We start from the raw sequence: 17,410 nt of genomic DNA, 5'->3' as shown, positions 1-17,410 counted from the left end.
AATATGAGAAACGTAGTTCATCCACGCCAATGCTTGCTTTGGCAAGGCAAGAAAACCAAATCTATAGAGATTTCCATCCCCTAATTGAATCAAGGTTGAACCGTGAGCCTATAATTTATGACGAACAGCAATAACTTGATTTCGAGGTAGAGATTATGTAGGTTATTTATTTTGCATGTGCTGAACGACTTGTATAAGAAAAGGTGTATACCTATTTATAGTATCAGTAGTTCAAATAAATTGAGCTCCTTTAGATAATACCGTTCCTGATACTTTCTCCGCCATTGCTCACTGCCAAATAATAAATTATAGCAAATACTATATATACTTCTTAATGGCATCATGTAATTATTTATACTGCATTGAGTCTCAAAACACCTCTGGCGTCTCACATTGCGTGAGTTTGTGAGTTGCGTGCTATAATATGTATATCTGCAAATTGGTTAATCACTTACTATTATTCAATTTTTGCCTGGGCGGAGAGAACAATAGTTCTGAAAAATAGTATTGAAAGTGGTTAATTGATTGGAATAATTTAAACGTCGGTCGGATTGTTATTGGGGAAAAACCTAGTTTGTTATTCTTAGAAGGAGAGACCCTCTACATGTCCGTGTCTACTCTTGATGTCCTTTGGATATGTGGTAGTCTCCCATGGGTGTACTAAAACCCTGAAGTGGTTTGACTCCATGGCCACATTTGCGCCCAAAGGACATATCCAAAGGACATCAAGATCTGAGACGGACATGTAGAGGGTCTCTTAGAGATGCAATGGTTTAATAACTGAAGTAAAATCAATATCTCCTTATTACATTTTTTTGAGAAGTAATGTATTAAAATAGCTTAAAGGAAATAGATTTTACTCTAAATGGTCATTCGTTTTTTTACCTACCTATTAACACTAAGCAGTACGAACATCATCCATATTACTTTAGTATTACTTCATAGTACTCGTAGTACATATTTGCATATCTCTGATCTTTGCACTTTGCCCACTACTAAATGACTACTGGATAAAACTTGATTTGAATTGGTCTTGTCTAGGTGTTAGCACCCAAGATGATGGACATAATTATGCATAAGACTAACATGTGCATGAAGGATAAGATATTATGGCTTAGGTATATTACCATAATACCATACACACAGATTCTCATAACAAAATATTTTATCCCATACATACATGCATACGCGTATGTATGCATACATATCTCCAGAATATACTAAAATATAAACACAGTTGACAGTATCGGCGCTGAGTTTAATAGGGTAAGACGGTTTCACTTGATTTGCCGTATATAACCATTCTAGACAGTAAATTACCGAACTAACGATAAGATTTTTTCGGTGAAAGACAATTAATTTTCTGCTAGTTTCTACATAAATCTCATTCACCCCACAAGGTATACCCCATGTACTGAGAATTATTATTAAGTGCAATTTTTTGCATGATTTTATCTGCTTGTAACTAGATATTTAGCAGAATGGAAAATCATCTTCAATCTGTAAAATACAAACGTGGAGAATATTTCCAAGTTTTGGACCAGTTGAAGGTTCCACATGAATTGGTCTATCGGGATATCAAGTCCGTTGAAGATGCAGTTGACGCTATAAAAAGAATGCAGGTCCGGGGAGCCCCACTCATAGGTCTGTATTTCATACCCATATATTTAAACTTATATATAGGTATACTACATACATTTTGTATCGTCTATATTATATAAAGCAATTGTCGGATGTTTCGGGATTGCAATTGAGTTGGGGAAGGAAATTGTTCAAATTGACGACAAAACTCAACTCCTTTCATACATTCGAGAAAAAATTCAAGCTCTCATTGATGCACGGCCAACGGCTGTCAACATGAGAAAGGAAGGTTTAAGGTTGATTGATTTTTTGGAAGAGAAAGCAAAAAGTCGAGATAACGTGTCCATTTTGAAAACTGAGTATGCTATATAATGCTATTACATGTACATATATCTGTATATATATTGATAACCGAGCATGTTTGTGAAATTCGAAAATGCTGTATAATTTTTTATTAGTGTGCTTGTGTGGATTGAAGATCTATACAAATTAGACCTGGAGACAAACAAGGCAAGTTGTGTTATTCATTCCATAATTCTATACGCATATTCGATATTCATTATTTGGCGCACCAAATGCATACAATTAATATTCTTTTAAATCTTTAGGCAATTGGAAAACATGGAGCCGAAGCGATTTTGCAGAAGTATAGGAAAAATTCAGAGGGAAAGATTAATGTGCTGACAATTTGTAACACTGGGTAAAATATTTTCTCTACCTATGATATCGTCGTAATAACTGCTAAGGTCTACTACATGAGTGAGACCACATTAAGTTTACATCGCTGACTAAGCGACAGAACAGTTTTTAATTGATTTAAATTCGTTCAACTGATTAATGATAATTGGTATCAGTTCGTTGGCAACTTCAGGATACGGTACAGCGCTTGGAGTCATTCGGGCTTTACATGGCAATGGAGATTTGAGTAATTCAAAATAGAAATGATATACAAATTAAGTAAACAGCTACATAGTAATCTTCACTTTAAAAACCTTTTTGTCTCATTTTTTAGATCAAGTATACTTTACGGAGACTCGCCCCTACAATCAAGGATCACGATTAACTGCTTTTGAACTGCTGGTGGATAAGATACCCTCGACCCTTATATGTGATTCTGCGGTATCTTGGTTGATGAAAAATCATGACATTTCTGCTGTAATTGTTGGTGCTGACCGTGTAGTAAAGAATGGAGACACGGCGAATAAAATTGGGACGTATCAGGTACTGCATACATGATTTATGGTTTGGGTATTGCTTTAATACATATTGACCTAAATGCGAGATTACTGTACAAAAATAACTTAACTTCATAGTTAGCGATAGCTGCGAAGGCGCATGGTGTTGGATTTTACGTTGCGGTAAGTAGTACCATTTATTATACATAACTGAAGTATTAATCCCAATTCAACCCCACATGAAACCAACTTAACTCAATTTGAGCATGCTCAATTTAATCAGACCTAAATAGTTACAAATATGTGCATATGAGTGGATGTCGAGTATGAATAGCGTTATGGTCTTGTAGAGCATGTTATTTTGTTCCTTTTATCAATTTTGGAAGATTCGAATTTCGAAGCCATATGTATGGTGACATTGATATGATTGCGGCTGAGATATTAAAACTTTCAATTTGTCAATCGTCTGCAACAAATCTCGTTTATTACAGGCACCATTTTCATCCATTGATCCAACCATTTCTACAGGAGATCAAATCGTAATTGAAGAAAGGCCGGGGACCGAAGTTACGCAAATTGGTGGGCATCTCATCAGTCCTGAAGGCAAGCCATTTCGGGTTTATGAATTTGCGGTTTGGGTATCTTTTTCAAATGATTTGTAATTTTTGTACAACTTTATTTTCGGCACAGGAACTCGAGTTTGGAATCCAGCTTTTGATGTGACTCCAGCAAATCTTATCACCGGAATAATAACTGAAATTGGGGTATTCACTCCAGAAGAGTTATTTGTAAAGTTGGACAATTGATATGGTTAACCTAAGCAAATAAATGTTTAATATTAAGTATGTGGTTTTTACTCATAATTATTTGTGAGTTGTATTCACTTTATTTTTCCAAATCTCAAACTTTTTTGATATTTAAAATATCACAAACGCCATAAATCCGTCAGGTACAAACAGATATAATAAACTTATCACTTAATTGGCAAACTAGAATGATCTTTGGATTCTTATTGTGACAGTTGGAATACCTGCAAGTGTTCATACGTATGCATCTTATTTAATTATATTTATCTATAGTTTTATAAATTCAACTGCTACTGGTTAGCGTCAATCTGGTTATTAAAGCTTGTATGTTCGTTATAAATTAATTGCATAGGTACAATCCCGATGTTAAGAATGTGTTAAGCATATAATACTGTTTGCAAATACTTCGTGATTATCACCGAAGCAGAAAAATATTATTACGACGAGGATGAGTTTAAATAATTAAGTATCAGTCAACCGTCCGTTCATCATAACAAAACAAAAATAAAAACATGATTCATAGCATACCGTAGCATAACAATAGTCTAAATAACGAAAGGGATTCTATGATGACTGCAGTAAATTCTATATAAAATGGGAAATTGGCATAAAAGATAAGAGTGAGGTATGTAATCACCAAAATAAATCTCAATCAACACCATCACGAGGAAGTTGACAAGGTACACTGATCACCAAACGGTACACTTTTTCTCAGGATTCATTCTCGTCCCCTTTGTACACCTGAATGTTTTTGCAAACTCTGGAAGATTGGAAAGTGGTCCACGAACTCGGAGTGGAGCCTTAAACAAAAATAAATTATATTGTACAAATTGTAACCTGATTCTTATTTTTCAGGTATTGGTAAACTTACTGGAACATGAGGATCATTTTCTAATTGCTAGAACAATTTAAAAGAAACAGCACATTAAATTGTGATTATTTCCATTCTTAATCATACGTGCATGTCAACTATGAAATGATAAAATATAAAAAACTATATTTTTTCTCACAAGAATTAGCGTTTCCTTCAGACTAGATGAACACCAAACCTGTTCATAAAATTATAGTCAATTTATTCTAATGTTTTATTGTTAGTAAGCGGTTCATAATTAAATGACCTTAATACCTGCGCGAATGAAATGAAAAATAATTGGTCATGAGTAATGTTAAGGCCTGAAAAAATCAACATTTATTTAAAAAAAATTATTTATTATTATTATTAGCATAGTTAGTTTACCGGGTAATGGAAGGTCTTTAATTTTTGAATTGCGATATGCATGGAAAGCAGCCTCTGTAATGGGATATTTCGAATAAATACTTTTATCATACATAAGTAAATGGCATCGCCATACGATAAATAGTATCGATCCTTACTTAGTCCTCCTAAAATAAATGCATACAATGTGTTAGCATTCAACAAAAATTCTCATCAACTTATCATGAGTGTAATACCATTGTCTGCAATATTTTCCCCCAAAGTTTGCTTCCCATTGACAAATTCTCCCTCAACTTTAAATGAACTGTATTGGTTGATGACACATTCTGTGGCTTTCTTGAAGCGATCGATAGTGGCATTTTGCCACCACTGAAGATAAATTCAAAATACTATTAATTAAATTACTAATAATTGTTAATTGAAGCGATGGTGTTTCCTTGAAACCGATACCTGGTGAAGGTTACCCTCTTTGTCATATTCACGCCCTAAAAGTGTAAAAACGCGAAGAATTTTAATTATAATATGAATAACTCTATTCTAGGCTAGAATTTCTAGCACTATTGCTCAACAATTGAACAATATGCTTTGGACTTGGAGGGAAAGTATATACCTTGGTCGTCGAATGCGTGGGTTAACTCATGGCCCATTACAACTGCAACACAAAAAGCAAATGTAAATTAATATCCAGAGTTTATTTCATATTTGATTGAGTACCTCCAATAGCTCCATAATTGACACTTTTAGGGAAATCTGGGCTGAAAAATGGCCTGAAAAATAAATAACCAGTTTTTTTTTACACGGAGTCATCAGAACAAACATAACAGCAGCGTAACTTATAAAGTCGTGTTATTGGAAAGAATTTATTGAAATTAATTACCACTGTAAAATCCCAGCAGGAATCACCATTTGATTGCTAGTGGGCGTGTAGTATGCATTCACTGTGGGCGGTGTCATACCTATGTAAACATAGTCAAGGGTTTTAAATAGCACCACAGGTTCAATACAACATGGAGTAATTATTTAGTTAACCCACCCCATTTGGTTCTGTTAACAGGCTCATCCAATTTCTCTAAATTCTTCAACAGGCTAAATTTGCTCACTCGAATATTGTTTCCAAAGTAGTCCGTCTGATTGATTGTCAAATTGTCATATTTTTTATCTAGTTGATCCTGATTTAGAATAAACTCTGGGAAGCCAATCATATCGGTTATAGCAGCTGAAATTAAAATAAATTACTGGAATTACATTTTTATCACTAGATTTATTCCGGCTGTATAAATAATACGGCTTGTGCTCAAATCGAAAATTGTATATCAAATTATCCGAGATCATCCCGGCGGGTTGATCCGTTGCAATTCATCAAGTGATAATTAAACTGATGACCTAAGCGCAGAAATCATACGAGTAGAAAAATGTAGCGAAACAATCGAAATGTAAAATATTGCTTGGAATAATTCAATTAATGAGTACATAAAAGCCAACCGCGATCGATGTTAGTCAAACAACTGCTACTTTGTAATGAAAAAACATTTGGCTGGTAGTTCGATACCACGTTCGATGTAAAAATAAATCTTTCGGAGAAAAAATGTAGACATTGATTGATTGAGACTATTAACGTGCATTGGCGTTACCGTTTGGCCAAAAAAGATGACCAAAAATTCTCCACTTACAAAAGAGTGAGCACCGTACATGTTGTGTCTTTCAAAACTAACCTGCTTTCTCCTTCGCCAGTTGTCTCGTTTCATCATCCATCCAAGCAAGATTTCTCAAATTGTCTTGGAAAGCGATTCTGATTTGTTCAATCATTTCTTGTGCCAAGGGTTTGGCATTCGAGTGAAATGCCTCGCGAACAAACATCGACCCCACGGCGAAACCCATGTTGTTATTCGTATCAGAAACACAGACACGCCACTGTTCCTCAGTCCCTATAACGGTAACAGTTTTGTCGCTCGTTAATTACGCTGAGGCAAAATCAGCATTTCTAAATACACATAATATCAAACTGCACAGTTGACCGTATGAAATCTTCCAAAGCACTCACCATCTGACCCCAGAATTGCTTTTCTCAGTAGCTTCTCGACATCTTTAAACGGTTTAGAGAGACAACATGTCATAGCTGAAATTCAGTATGTAGTTATTAACTTTTAATTAATTTATGACTTTATTAAAGACAGCCTTCTCATTAAAAAATGTTTTTAAAGCGCAAGTTCGCTATTGGATTAAACTATCTGGGGCAAAAGAATGACAAATTGTTACAATCCAACAAGAACTGGATTTTTGGTGAATTTTTTAATGCGGGCTACCACCTTAAACGTCCTTCACTCTTTCAGTCATTAAGCTCTACAATATCCAAATTATATCAAAATCGGGGTGCAAATATCATAATATGTATCCGAAAGTTTTCTTCATGAGTTAGCTCAAGCAGAAGTAACGCTGTCTCAACATGCCTCGCGAGTAGTTTAAAGTGATACTGATGTTTACGTCTTGTTAAATTGCACAAACCTTTCACAGTATGCCAAACAAGATAGTTATTGAGGATAATTCTCCCTTCAGCAGTGGCATTCTTGGTCATAATTAATTGAGACATGCTTGTGAGAAACTCTGGCGCATAGACGACGACCGTCTCATCGGGTTTGATGGTCCTGTTGATCTTGTCAAAGCCAGAGTTGAAATACGTTTCCCAAGAAATCTATAAGGATCAAGTTGATGAATTACACGATTATGAATTGAAAGGATATTGAGCCTATGGGATATTGGGGGATATAATCCTAAGTATATTAACAAAATCACAAATATGTAAGCTGCACAAAATAAACTTCGGCATGTCATGAGAAAAAAGAGCTTAACTTACAGCAGGTGCTAGGTTTTGTAAATCAGTGAGATTTAGGGCATGGTATAACTTTTCATCGTCTCGTCTTTCATCAGATGGGCTTGTAATTTTTGCCAGCTCAGTCTCAAAGTCTAATATCCCTTGCATGTATTCTCGTGTTTTATTCTCGTCTCTTGCACCCAGGAGGGTGGACAACTGTATTGAAGGATTTTAGTCATTTCGGTTGTAACAATGATCAAATGTTAAATATTTCAACGATTCATCTATTCATCATCATTGGCATACATTCACAAAATATAATTGACGCATGATCACAGTTCACTAACCTTAACCATATAATCGATGCAAACCTCCCGAACCTAACAGACATTATATATTCGATTACACAACTCGTCATCGTCTAAATCATAAAATTTGAATTTATGTATCCTTTGATTTTTTCTAATTACCTTCTCATGAGTGGAGTTCAAGTAGTAGTCTCGCGTAGGTAATGTTAATCCTCCTTGATCCAACTGAAATTAGCACCAAGTTCACGATCGATTGTGAAGTAAAATATAATACATACGCGAATTCATTCATCGTCAGACACTCAAAATTACCATCATTATTCACTACGTAACACTTACACATATATGAAAGTTACCCCTAAAGCATGACACCAATCAATAACACTAAACGAGTTTTCTAGTTATTGGTTTGTCACTTTGCGTCTAAATGATAGGACGGAATGAATGCAAAATGGATGCAAAATCATTATATGAAATGAAATCAAAGTGCTGTGTCTTCAAACAGCACAAACTCGGCTCTCACTCTCATCTATTTTCTCAAAATTTTTCGTCCCATATAAAACTCACAGTATTAAAAAGCATGTTTATTTTACTCTGTAGAATAAAACCTGGATTTGTTAGTAAGTTTTTAATACCTGGATAACATGACGGGTAGAGTTCCTATCATCCTCACCCACGGCCCATGTGAAGAAGCCTCCCATGTTGTAGTCATTGTGCAAAATCTGCATTTGCTTTTGGTAGGAGAAAGTAGAAACATTGAAGCCACTGGGAGTTACAGACCTGGGTACAAAAATCCATATTCAAATCAAATAGCCATCTCTTTTTGGTGTTTAGTGATGATTCCCGAATCTCCTTATATGCTCTTTGATATGCATGTACACATACTTATATAGTTCTGATAGCGCATGCATTCATCTCATAGCAAATACTGCTCTGGTTTGTTTTGTGTAATAATTCAAGAGTAGAATATCTTATCATGCACAAATTTTGTCTGTGTGATCTTTGGTTATTTAATAAAGAAATTGCTGACGTACCAACCACCGACTTCTGCAAGCAATTTAATCAATGGCTCTGCTCCCAACTTTGTCTGAATTTCATCCTTGTCCATGCAGGACTGATAATATAGACTTGCTTTCATCTCTGCCTTACTCTTCTTGAGGTCTTCCTTCTCTACATTTTCACGAGGCAAACAAATTAGACACGAGTAATCCACAAAATTACAGGAAATTAATTTGGACTTTGTCATTAACGGAGCCTGCTAGAATCTAATCATGATGTTGTACTAACGAGATTGCAATCGTTGTTAGTCTTCATTCGACGAAGAAAATAAGCAGGTTAAGTTTTTTGATCACGTAAGCAAACCATTTTAATCAACGTACCCAAAGAAATTTTCATTACGAGTTGATTTTGCTGCCATAATTTTTGAAAGGTCCCCCAAGTAGACTTTCCCTCTGCCAAACGTACATGAAATAAGCATAATGCACATTATACATGAATAAAACGTTTAAAAAATATTGCACAATGCACACTAACCTGGAATTGGATTACTGCGTATCCATCCTCCACACGCATACTGAAAATATTTGTAATGAGTGATAAGTATGTATGTAGGATGAACGTACATGGATTCAAGAGTTACATATCACATATGCAAGAGTTTGCCTACCTGGTAAAAGTCTTGGCAAGGATTCATTGTAGTGTCCAACGAAGTGAGTATGTTGGAAGATACTTTTATGCAAGTTGGAGTGAGGCATAAGTCTGAGAGGAAAGAAAGCAGCTTTTACTTAGCTTATTATAATTTGCCTGCTCCATGTTGAATAAATTAAGAATTCTAGATGCAGTATCCCCTCTTTCATACATGGGAACGTACATTACGGTGCATTGCTATAGAGTCTATTTAATATCCTGAGAAATTGAAAACCATATAAAGCCTTCTTCATTAAGCAAATTTTATGCTCATTGAGAAACATGTCGGATTATCAAGTGCTTGGTGAGAGTACTTAATAAATTTTTTCAGCTTCGTTACAAATTCAAGATGAAACTGTGGTTTTATTTCTTTGCATAGTGACGTCAAAAAATCCCTATTCTCTTTGTACCGTGAAAGTGAAGCACCCAATTATTCAGTGTGCAACTGTGTGGCGAAAGTCCATATCATTCTACGTAATTATCGCTTGCGCACTGGTAGGGTAGCTTAATTAAGAGACAACGGGATTTTCAGACTGATTGAGATTAGAAAGTTCAAGTCATTGACGTAAGAGAAAAAAAAACATGGCGTCAGGCGTGTTCAAATTTGAAACCTTAATACAATTGTGGAACGAGAAAGTAAAAAGCTCGTTGTATAACTTTATATGTCATTCAATTAGTAAGTCGGCTAACGAAGTTTTATAAGAAATAGCGGAGAAGCATTCCTCACAAATATCTATATGGTTTACTTTTTGGACAATTGAACAAAATAAAAAGTACTTACAGCCGCAAGAAAGAACTAATCGGATTTTGCTACTTTTGGAAATAATGCAAGTGCTTGTCATGTGTGATTTTAGTGTGACTACAAACCTCAAATTCGTTCGTCGTGCGAGCTTTTATGTCTGGCGTTTTAACCAAGTGAACGTAATAAACAAAATTCAATAAATTTCTTACCCGTGGTCTGATGCTCAACTCGGAGAATGTACCAAGAGTTCCAGGTTTTGCACAGAAGAAACAAAACTGAAATTAGGAGAAGGACGAGAAGGGCAGAAAGCGAGGCTAAAAATTTTTCAAGCAAACTTCGAGACTTCCATGAGGTCCAAATCCCAGGAGGTTGAATAGGAATTACATGCGTCTTCATGTGGTCCAGGTGCACAGAGTCCTCCTCCTCCATCAGCTCGGCCCGTTTGTACTTGGCCATTCTTCCTTCAATTAATCAACCCGAGACATTATTAATCACATGGTAAATATAACATGACGTAGTTTACAGAAAAACAGCATAAAAATGTACACTAAAAGTATGTATGTTAACTTCATCATTTCTAACATGTGTAGAATCTACACTGTAGATACGTAGAGTATTTGTATGTATGTACATATATGTATATACCTTCTATCCACCTTTGAATTTCGCCAATCATTATTATTGAATTAGAATTATTTAAATGATCACTAATCGGAAATGTAACTCGAATTTGAGTTTCACAAGGAAGAACTACTTAATTCACTATTTAGCTATTTATATTTGAGAACCAACTTGCGAGAAATAATTGAAATCAGTCAATTAAATCACTCGTATCATAGTAAAATAATACTTCATGTATTGTTTTGAACGTAATCTGTGATTATAAATTTTACATGTTATTGATATTACTTTAAACTGTCGGAAAAATCGAAGCGGAAATTAAATTTATGGATTTACTTTCCTTACCAACTACATAGTTTAGTTTTTTATGCTCTGGTTTGTACGTGAGCGTACAAATATTACGGATAATTGACCACATTAATCGTGGTACTCTGGCCCTAATATTTTCAACCATGAGAAAGAACCACTAATAAGCTTATCTTTTATGTAAATCCCAACGTGGATATGGCTTTTAGCTGAAAGATATTAGATTACTATCGTACTGTTTAAATGGCATGTGCTCATACATAGACACAGATTGGTTAATCAACCAAACCGCAATTTCCGCTAGCTGTTATTGGAAAATTGTGCTTCATCTTGATGCCAGGCTTAGTGAAAACAAATAAAAATGTGCATTAACCATAAACAGGAACTTGGTGTTCTATACATAACCCTAATGGGTCCAGCACACAAACACGATGGTGAAAGAGCTTATGAGTGTATAATCGTTATATAGATAGGGGAAAGTTGACATCAACAGTATTTAACGGCCAAGTTCATGGCATTTCATTTTCATTAGCCACACACTACGAGCTGATTAATGGCTGTAATGATGAAACGCGTTGATAAAAATTGTGATATTAAGGTCCAAAATGTTTATTTGGGGTGGCCTTTAGTTTATTTGAAAATTGATTAAGTAGTCAAATTATGTGGTGGGTACGTGCTTGTAAATGCAGATAACATTTAGCAGACAACTAATTTGTGAATCAAATACGTGTTCATTTATAATAGCATGTACTTATTTTGAAACCTGTCCATGTATCACTAGAATTGATAATATATCAAAATTTAATAGGTGCTCTAACCTATTGGTCAAATGATGTAATCGGTGAAATATGTAGATGCAAATGTGCAAATTGAAGGGAATTGGCACGTAACAAATGTTTTATGTGCACGAAGCTGGAATACGCATCCTCATTTCATTCTAGATAATAAACATGATAATATGAGAAAGCTTAGGCGATGTCGTACGTCATAAATATATGTAGCTCGTCGGGTTTATCTCGCCCTAAATCTCTCCGAGGTTGTTTTGCACAATTTCTCGGAAATTACAGAGGAGCACCTTATACGATCGGTGGGGAAATCAATTAAGGTTATGCATTTATGTGAGTTATTATACATTGCATTCTAACGTCCAACATGTAAGCACTCGTAACGTGGATGGCGAGATCATCTCGCCATCCACTTTTGAAGTGTGCATTTAATCGACGTCTGGAAATGAAGTATTCTACATATCGGCCTAATTACAAAAGCAGGCAGGAGACACTTGTAACACTTTGCTCTTGTCTGATTTTGTATGATATGTATTTTTAGAAACATAAAGTGTAACCAGTAAAAGCATTGTATGAGAGTTACATGACTCAACAGTGACGAACATCCTAAGGCATTTCATCCTTTCTTCCGCCATCCCCACTATAGACGTTTGAACTTATTTTAATTCAGCCTTGGGTTCTAATGGATAATGTGTACTAGACAACAAGCAAGAAGCAGCACGATTTCTAATAAGGATGAATTCTCACGTATTTAGTTTTAGGTCTGGGGAAAGTCCACGACACGAGAGTTGGACTAAAGACAGAAATGTGGGTATTTGGCAGTAACTTATGCAAAGGCTCAAGCTAAGTAGGCCAATGAAATCACCATTAAACGATTGCAACCATGAACAGCAAACTTGAAAAGCTGCTGCTGGATAAAATTTTAATCTCCCCTGTGGGAATTTATGCCCCACAGCAAAGCATCTACAGGATCAGGATCAGTTGTGCTTATATTTTATATGCAGGAATAGATGTACATGCAGACAACGAGAAATGATCAACGTCAATCAGAAATACAAGAATTGTAGATATTCCCAGAGGTGCAATTTATATTTCCAATTTTATGTCAGTTTAAATTCATTCATGCCATCGGTTAATTTCCGACATGGATCAAAAACGTACAAAAGTTTCCATTTATTATCACTCTATTAAAGAAATGCACACGCTGACTGAATGAGCCTTTCAGAAACTGAAAATGTTGAATAAAGTAAACTTTGTGTTAGGTACCTACAAACATTTTGGTTAGGTAGAGAAAACAAATGTCTTTATATAAAATTAAAGTGTCAAAATAATTCCACAGCTAAAACAATTTGAGCGATTTATTGTTGACAGTGAAAAATTCAGCTGTTTCAGATACTAAATGTTTGCACAGGGAAAGTCGCACTAAATCGTCATGTCATTTCAGTTATCTAGGGCATAACTTTTAACCGTCATGTATATACACACATTTATGTATGTGCATGAAATAGAAATTCCAGAATTATAATGTAGATATGCAATATGTTATTTAAAAGTTCGAAAAATAAAATGATTTCCAGTGACCATTTAAATATGTAGATTTGCAGGTGCAATGTGAGAATGATAAATAGAAGCTATCATTCAAAGTCATAAAAATGTGCTGTCACAATTTCATGACTTTGACGAATCATGTACAAATGTATATATAAGATTTCTAAGCAAACATATTTAGTCAGGATAAAATTTAACGTCTGCATTTTAGTCTCAAGTTGACCAGCTTCCATCACAAAGAGATACGTATCATATTTTTGCACCTATTTATGCATCCATTTCCTGGGACAGCTTTAATCTATTCATTATTCTCTCAGCAACTAAATATAATCGAAATGCCTTGTACCTGAATACTTGACGAATGTTCTCTGATATATATTTCATGTTTATTTTAAATCACATTGCAAATAAATATGTACAGTCGTGCACATTGTTGTTCCTGCTAAATATCGATTTGAAAAATAAAATCTAATCTCAAATTATGAAAAGTTGAGAAACATGTAAATCGCTAACAAGATTATGTAATTCACCTTAGAAGTACTACTGCTGAAGTAGTACTCTGCTACTCGTGTACATATGTACATATATATAAGCATCTACATACTAGTACATACTCAGGGAAAGTAGTAAATATACTTGGTTTAATTGGAAAGTTTTTCTTCCCATGTATGCGCTTTTCCATATAACAAAACTTTATTTGTAGTACATATTGTATACATTTTGGAAGTTGAGCAGTGCAAATTAAACACAAGATTCTATTGTTTGTTACCTGCATCAAGCAGAAAGTCCTCGGCGTCAAATGTGGCTGACGTGGTTGCGAGTTTATTGAGATATTTTGTCCTTAGAAAATTGTGGTTGCTTCCTTCAACACCGACGAGAAATTGAGTGAGACAGACGCTGCTACCAACAGTGCTTCTTTTCTTTTCAGTGTTTTTACAAAAAAAATCCCAAGGAAAATGAGATCTAAATCAGCAAGGTTTTATTCTTTGTTGTGCAGAGGGGAAAGTTGTTGAAATGAGAAGTGAGGTCACCCCAGGGAAGAGATTACTCAGTATATGAAGAAATCAAGACTTCTTTCTTCTCTCGATAAGATGAAATCAATGTTGATTTACGGCGGCACAATGTTCGAAAACTTGATGATATGATAAGTATTTATTATTCTCTTATTTCCTCGTAAAGAGTGGAAAAGTCATTGCGTGTTGGATATCCTGTGTTCCTTTAGAGAAAAATGAAATTATGAAATAAAGAAAAGGACACAAAGAAAAGGTAATGAACGAATCCAAATGAAGATATTCGACTTTTCATCCAACGACTTAATTTAGGAAAGCGATGATTGCATACCAGCCCATACTTTGTACTGGATTTGGTTCTAGAACCAATAAGCTTTGAGTGGATTGGAATCCTAATTCCAAGTTGTATATTTCTGAAGGGGAAAGGAAATAGTGACGTAAGGGCCTTTCAAAGTCAGAGACTAATGGCTTTGCATGTTCATGATGAAGATGGACAGACAGACAGCAGCAGCCTAATCATCCGTTCTTGCAGATCCTTGCAATAAGGTGAAAGTGAAATGGAATGAGACCTATTTACATAAGCAGGAAAGATGAATGATGCCAGAATATGTAGGACAGAGAAAACAAGTCATGAAATACACAAAGGAATGAGTAGGAAATTAAAGAAATTGCTAATTGGTGACCTAATTAAGTTTTACATATTGGGCTTTGAACAATTAACACTAATGTCTTTCCAAACAAACACGGATATTAGAACATTTGAAATTTTATAGGCTATGAACTTTAATATGTATGAGAGCATGATAATATTTTCAATTAAATGCGTTACTAGAAGCATTCATAATTTATGCATATGGCACTTGTGGTTGCAAGAAAGTAAAGTTTGGTTGTATGCAGAAGGAAGAACTTACCCAGAGTGGTGCCTAAATATTGATTCCGTTGGCAAGTATTGTTGGCAAATAAGACCCAAATGTTATCTGATAAACGAACAAGGTTCAATGTGTAGATAGACATATGGTCCACTTGTGTACGACGTTAGACTAGGAATATTATATTACTTTCTCCACTGTTGCTCCTCTATTACGCTATGAATGTTTGTTAGCCTAGCAGGGCAATTCCTTGACAAGATGTGAAAATGATGAGGATGGATCAGAGTAAGTGGATGGAAGACATTATGTCGTCGGTGAAAGTTTCTCAAGTGAAAGGTGGTGGTAATTGGTACGCGAGAAGTGTGGTGTAGTCTGTCCTAGCAGTGCAAGGGTGGCCAAGAGAGCTTAACGTGTGTCAACTCCAAGATCCATAAGAAATGTGGAGAGAAATCACAAGGTTGCTCAACAGATATACACAAGCAGAGAAAGTAAACTTTTGAGGGAATAAGCTTATGGCAGTTTCACCAGGTCTGCCCCTCTCCTTATCTGAACTTGGTAGATACTACTGGATGGAGAGTGGCGAACGATTTGTTGCCCGTGGTGGTTGTTGCTTTCGCTTCAGCCTGCCTCCGTTTCCCAGTTCTCTTCGGAGTTGTATCCTAAATTCGGTTTGACTCGGTTTGTTGTATCTCTCAGAATCCTATATTACACGCTATCTTAATGTTGGGATGATGTGATAAAGTAAAACGCAAAAATTCTGACGGAATACAGCCGACAAACTTAACCAGCGTAAAAAACGCTAGTTGGCAATGCTACAAGTGACTTTCACTTCAGTACATTACACGCTCTCTTGACATTAAGACCTTGTTAATCTGCACATTATATTGCAAATTATGTATTGCTGACTGCATAATTATGAATAATACGGAATATTAACAAATGTTGTGTTATGCTGACAAGGATTATATATAGAGATTTTGCTTTCACTATTACATTATGCAGTTGATGGGTAATTACGATAAATCAACATAATTTTATTTATGCAGAGTTAAGTTAAGATGACGGTATTTGGTGCTACATATATAAACACATATTCGGTTAAAAGGAAACTCCAAAAGATGAGATATGAAAAGTGGCACATGCTAAAATGTAATTACAACAAATTTCTGTATAATAATTACATTGGAGAATTATAAAGAGGATCATCCTCCCGTTTGGCTAATTTGAAACTATATTTACCAAAACTGAACCCAATCTGTCTGGGCTGTAGATGAGACATTCGTTGAATTTATTTCTACGAATATGATGAACATGTTATTTCTCTGTAATCAACAGGGGATGAAAAGCTGGAAATCGATCTTTGAAGAAAGTTGATATGTGGCGTGTGTGCTATGTGAACCATGAAATGGATTGGGTTAATCGTATCTATTCCCTTGCCAAAACTCTCATCCTCGGTGTAGGTAATCTTGTAAAACGCAGTATTACATATATGATTAGAATGTATTACTATGATCACGGCGGTATGCGCAGCCTTGTCAGATAATGAGCAGTGTATGTACATTGATATTGCGTAAATATTTACCTTTTCTCTTTTTGGAAGCCGCATAACTCTCCGACGCAATCAATATCAATTCCAGACAAACTCGAAATCTATGTAAATTGTCACGTCACCAAACTACTTAAAACTCATATACATATACGTATTTGAGCACGAGCACAATAATGCATCTTGAAAGCCAGGAATATTAGAAAGAATATTTGCGATATGACATGACGATACTGTACGCACATTTGGTGCAACTGATTTGTTGAGTTTTTATGTGATGAGTATAAAAGAATGATGATTCACAGACAAAATTCATGAACATTTAACTGTGATATGATATGATACACTGAACTTCCATTCTGCATGATTCTGCCAAACACCAAATAAATTTGACATTGGATT

General features: G+C 35.2%; 2 protein-coding genes across 6 annotated transcripts; one reads left to right on the top strand and one right to left on the bottom strand.

Moving 5' to 3' along the window:
• Positions 1 to 1,240: 1,240 nt before the first annotated feature.
• LOC110850155 (methylthioribose-1-phosphate isomerase) lies at positions 1,241 to 3,619 on the top strand. The gene is made up of 10 exons (XM_022097636.2): positions 1,241 to 1,400; positions 1,470 to 1,644; positions 1,724 to 1,940; positions 2,040 to 2,091; positions 2,190 to 2,281; positions 2,436 to 2,506; positions 2,594 to 2,802; positions 2,895 to 2,939; positions 3,248 to 3,359; positions 3,447 to 3,619. The coding sequence occupies exons 2-10, from the start codon at positions 1,482 to 1,484 to the stop codon at positions 3,560 to 3,562; spliced, it is 1,077 nt and encodes a 358-aa protein (XP_021953328.1). The 5' UTR covers positions 1,241 to 1,400; positions 1,470 to 1,481; the 3' UTR covers positions 3,563 to 3,619.
• LOC110850144 (endothelin-converting enzyme homolog) lies at positions 3,620 to 17,326 on the bottom strand. Of its 5 annotated transcripts, XM_022097628.2 has the most exons (28): positions 17,045 to 17,326; positions 15,652 to 16,162; positions 15,505 to 15,570; positions 14,353 to 14,799; positions 10,533 to 10,784; positions 9,562 to 9,653; positions 9,429 to 9,468; positions 9,275 to 9,346; positions 8,930 to 9,065; positions 8,531 to 8,675; positions 8,058 to 8,120; positions 7,935 to 7,967; positions 7,630 to 7,803; positions 7,281 to 7,467; positions 6,820 to 6,894; positions 6,491 to 6,703; positions 5,812 to 5,994; positions 5,656 to 5,734; positions 5,493 to 5,545; positions 5,389 to 5,430; positions 5,229 to 5,263; positions 5,015 to 5,147; positions 4,937 to 4,945; positions 4,800 to 4,853; positions 4,689 to 4,735; positions 4,573 to 4,611; positions 4,434 to 4,460; positions 3,620 to 4,362 (listed from the first exon to the last, which is right to left on the bottom strand). In XM_022097628.2, the coding sequence occupies exons 5-28, from the start codon at positions 10,777 to 10,779 to the stop codon at positions 4,252 to 4,254; spliced, it is 2,289 nt and encodes a 762-aa protein (XP_021953320.1). In that variant the 5' UTR covers positions 10,780 to 10,784; positions 14,353 to 14,799; positions 15,505 to 15,570; positions 15,652 to 16,162; positions 17,045 to 17,326; the 3' UTR covers positions 3,620 to 4,251. The 5 variants fall into 5 exon arrangements, with proteins under 5 accessions (XP_021953320.1, XP_035702121.1, XP_035702122.1 ...); XM_035846228.1 differs by having other exon boundaries at positions 15,505 to 16,162; XM_035846229.1 differs by lacking the exon at positions 15,652 to 16,162.
• Positions 17,327 to 17,410: the final 84 nt, after the last annotated feature.

Source organism: Folsomia candida, unplaced genomic scaffold (genome assembly GCF_002217175.1).
Source record: "Folsomia candida strain VU population unplaced genomic scaffold, ASM221717v1 Fcan01_Sc001, whole genome shotgun sequence".
NCBI lineage: Eukaryota > Metazoa > Arthropoda > Collembola > Entomobryomorpha > Isotomidae > Folsomia > Folsomia candida.
Note: the sequence above shows the minus strand (reverse complement) of the source record. Positions and strands in the feature narration are given on the sequence as shown.

Excerpts from the sequence above, each read along its gene's own strand:
- LOC110850155 (XM_022097636.2), top strand. The coding sequence starts at position 1,482 with ATGGAAAATCATCTTCAATCTGTAAAATACAAACGTGGAGAATATTTC. Across the intron at positions 1,941-2,039 it reads GTGTCCATTTTGAAAACTGA|TGTGCTTGTGTGGATTGAAG; the intron begins GTATGCTATATA and ends ATTTTTTATTAG. Across the intron at positions 2,507-2,593 it reads ACATGGCAATGGAGATTTGA|ATCAAGTATACTTTACGGAG; the intron begins GTAATTCAAAAT and ends CTCATTTTTTAG.
- LOC110850144 (XM_035846227.1), bottom strand. The coding sequence starts at position 10,999 with ATGATTGGCGAAATTCAAAGGTGGATAGAAG. Across the intron at positions 8,121-8,530 it reads CTACCCGTCATGTTATCCAG|TTGGATCAAGGAGGATTAAC; the intron begins GTATTAAAAACT and ends TGCTAATTTCAG. Across the intron at positions 5,546-5,655 it reads CCTGCTGGGATTTTACAGTG|GCCATTTTTCAGCCCAGATT; the intron begins GTAATTAATTTC and ends TTTATTTTTCAG.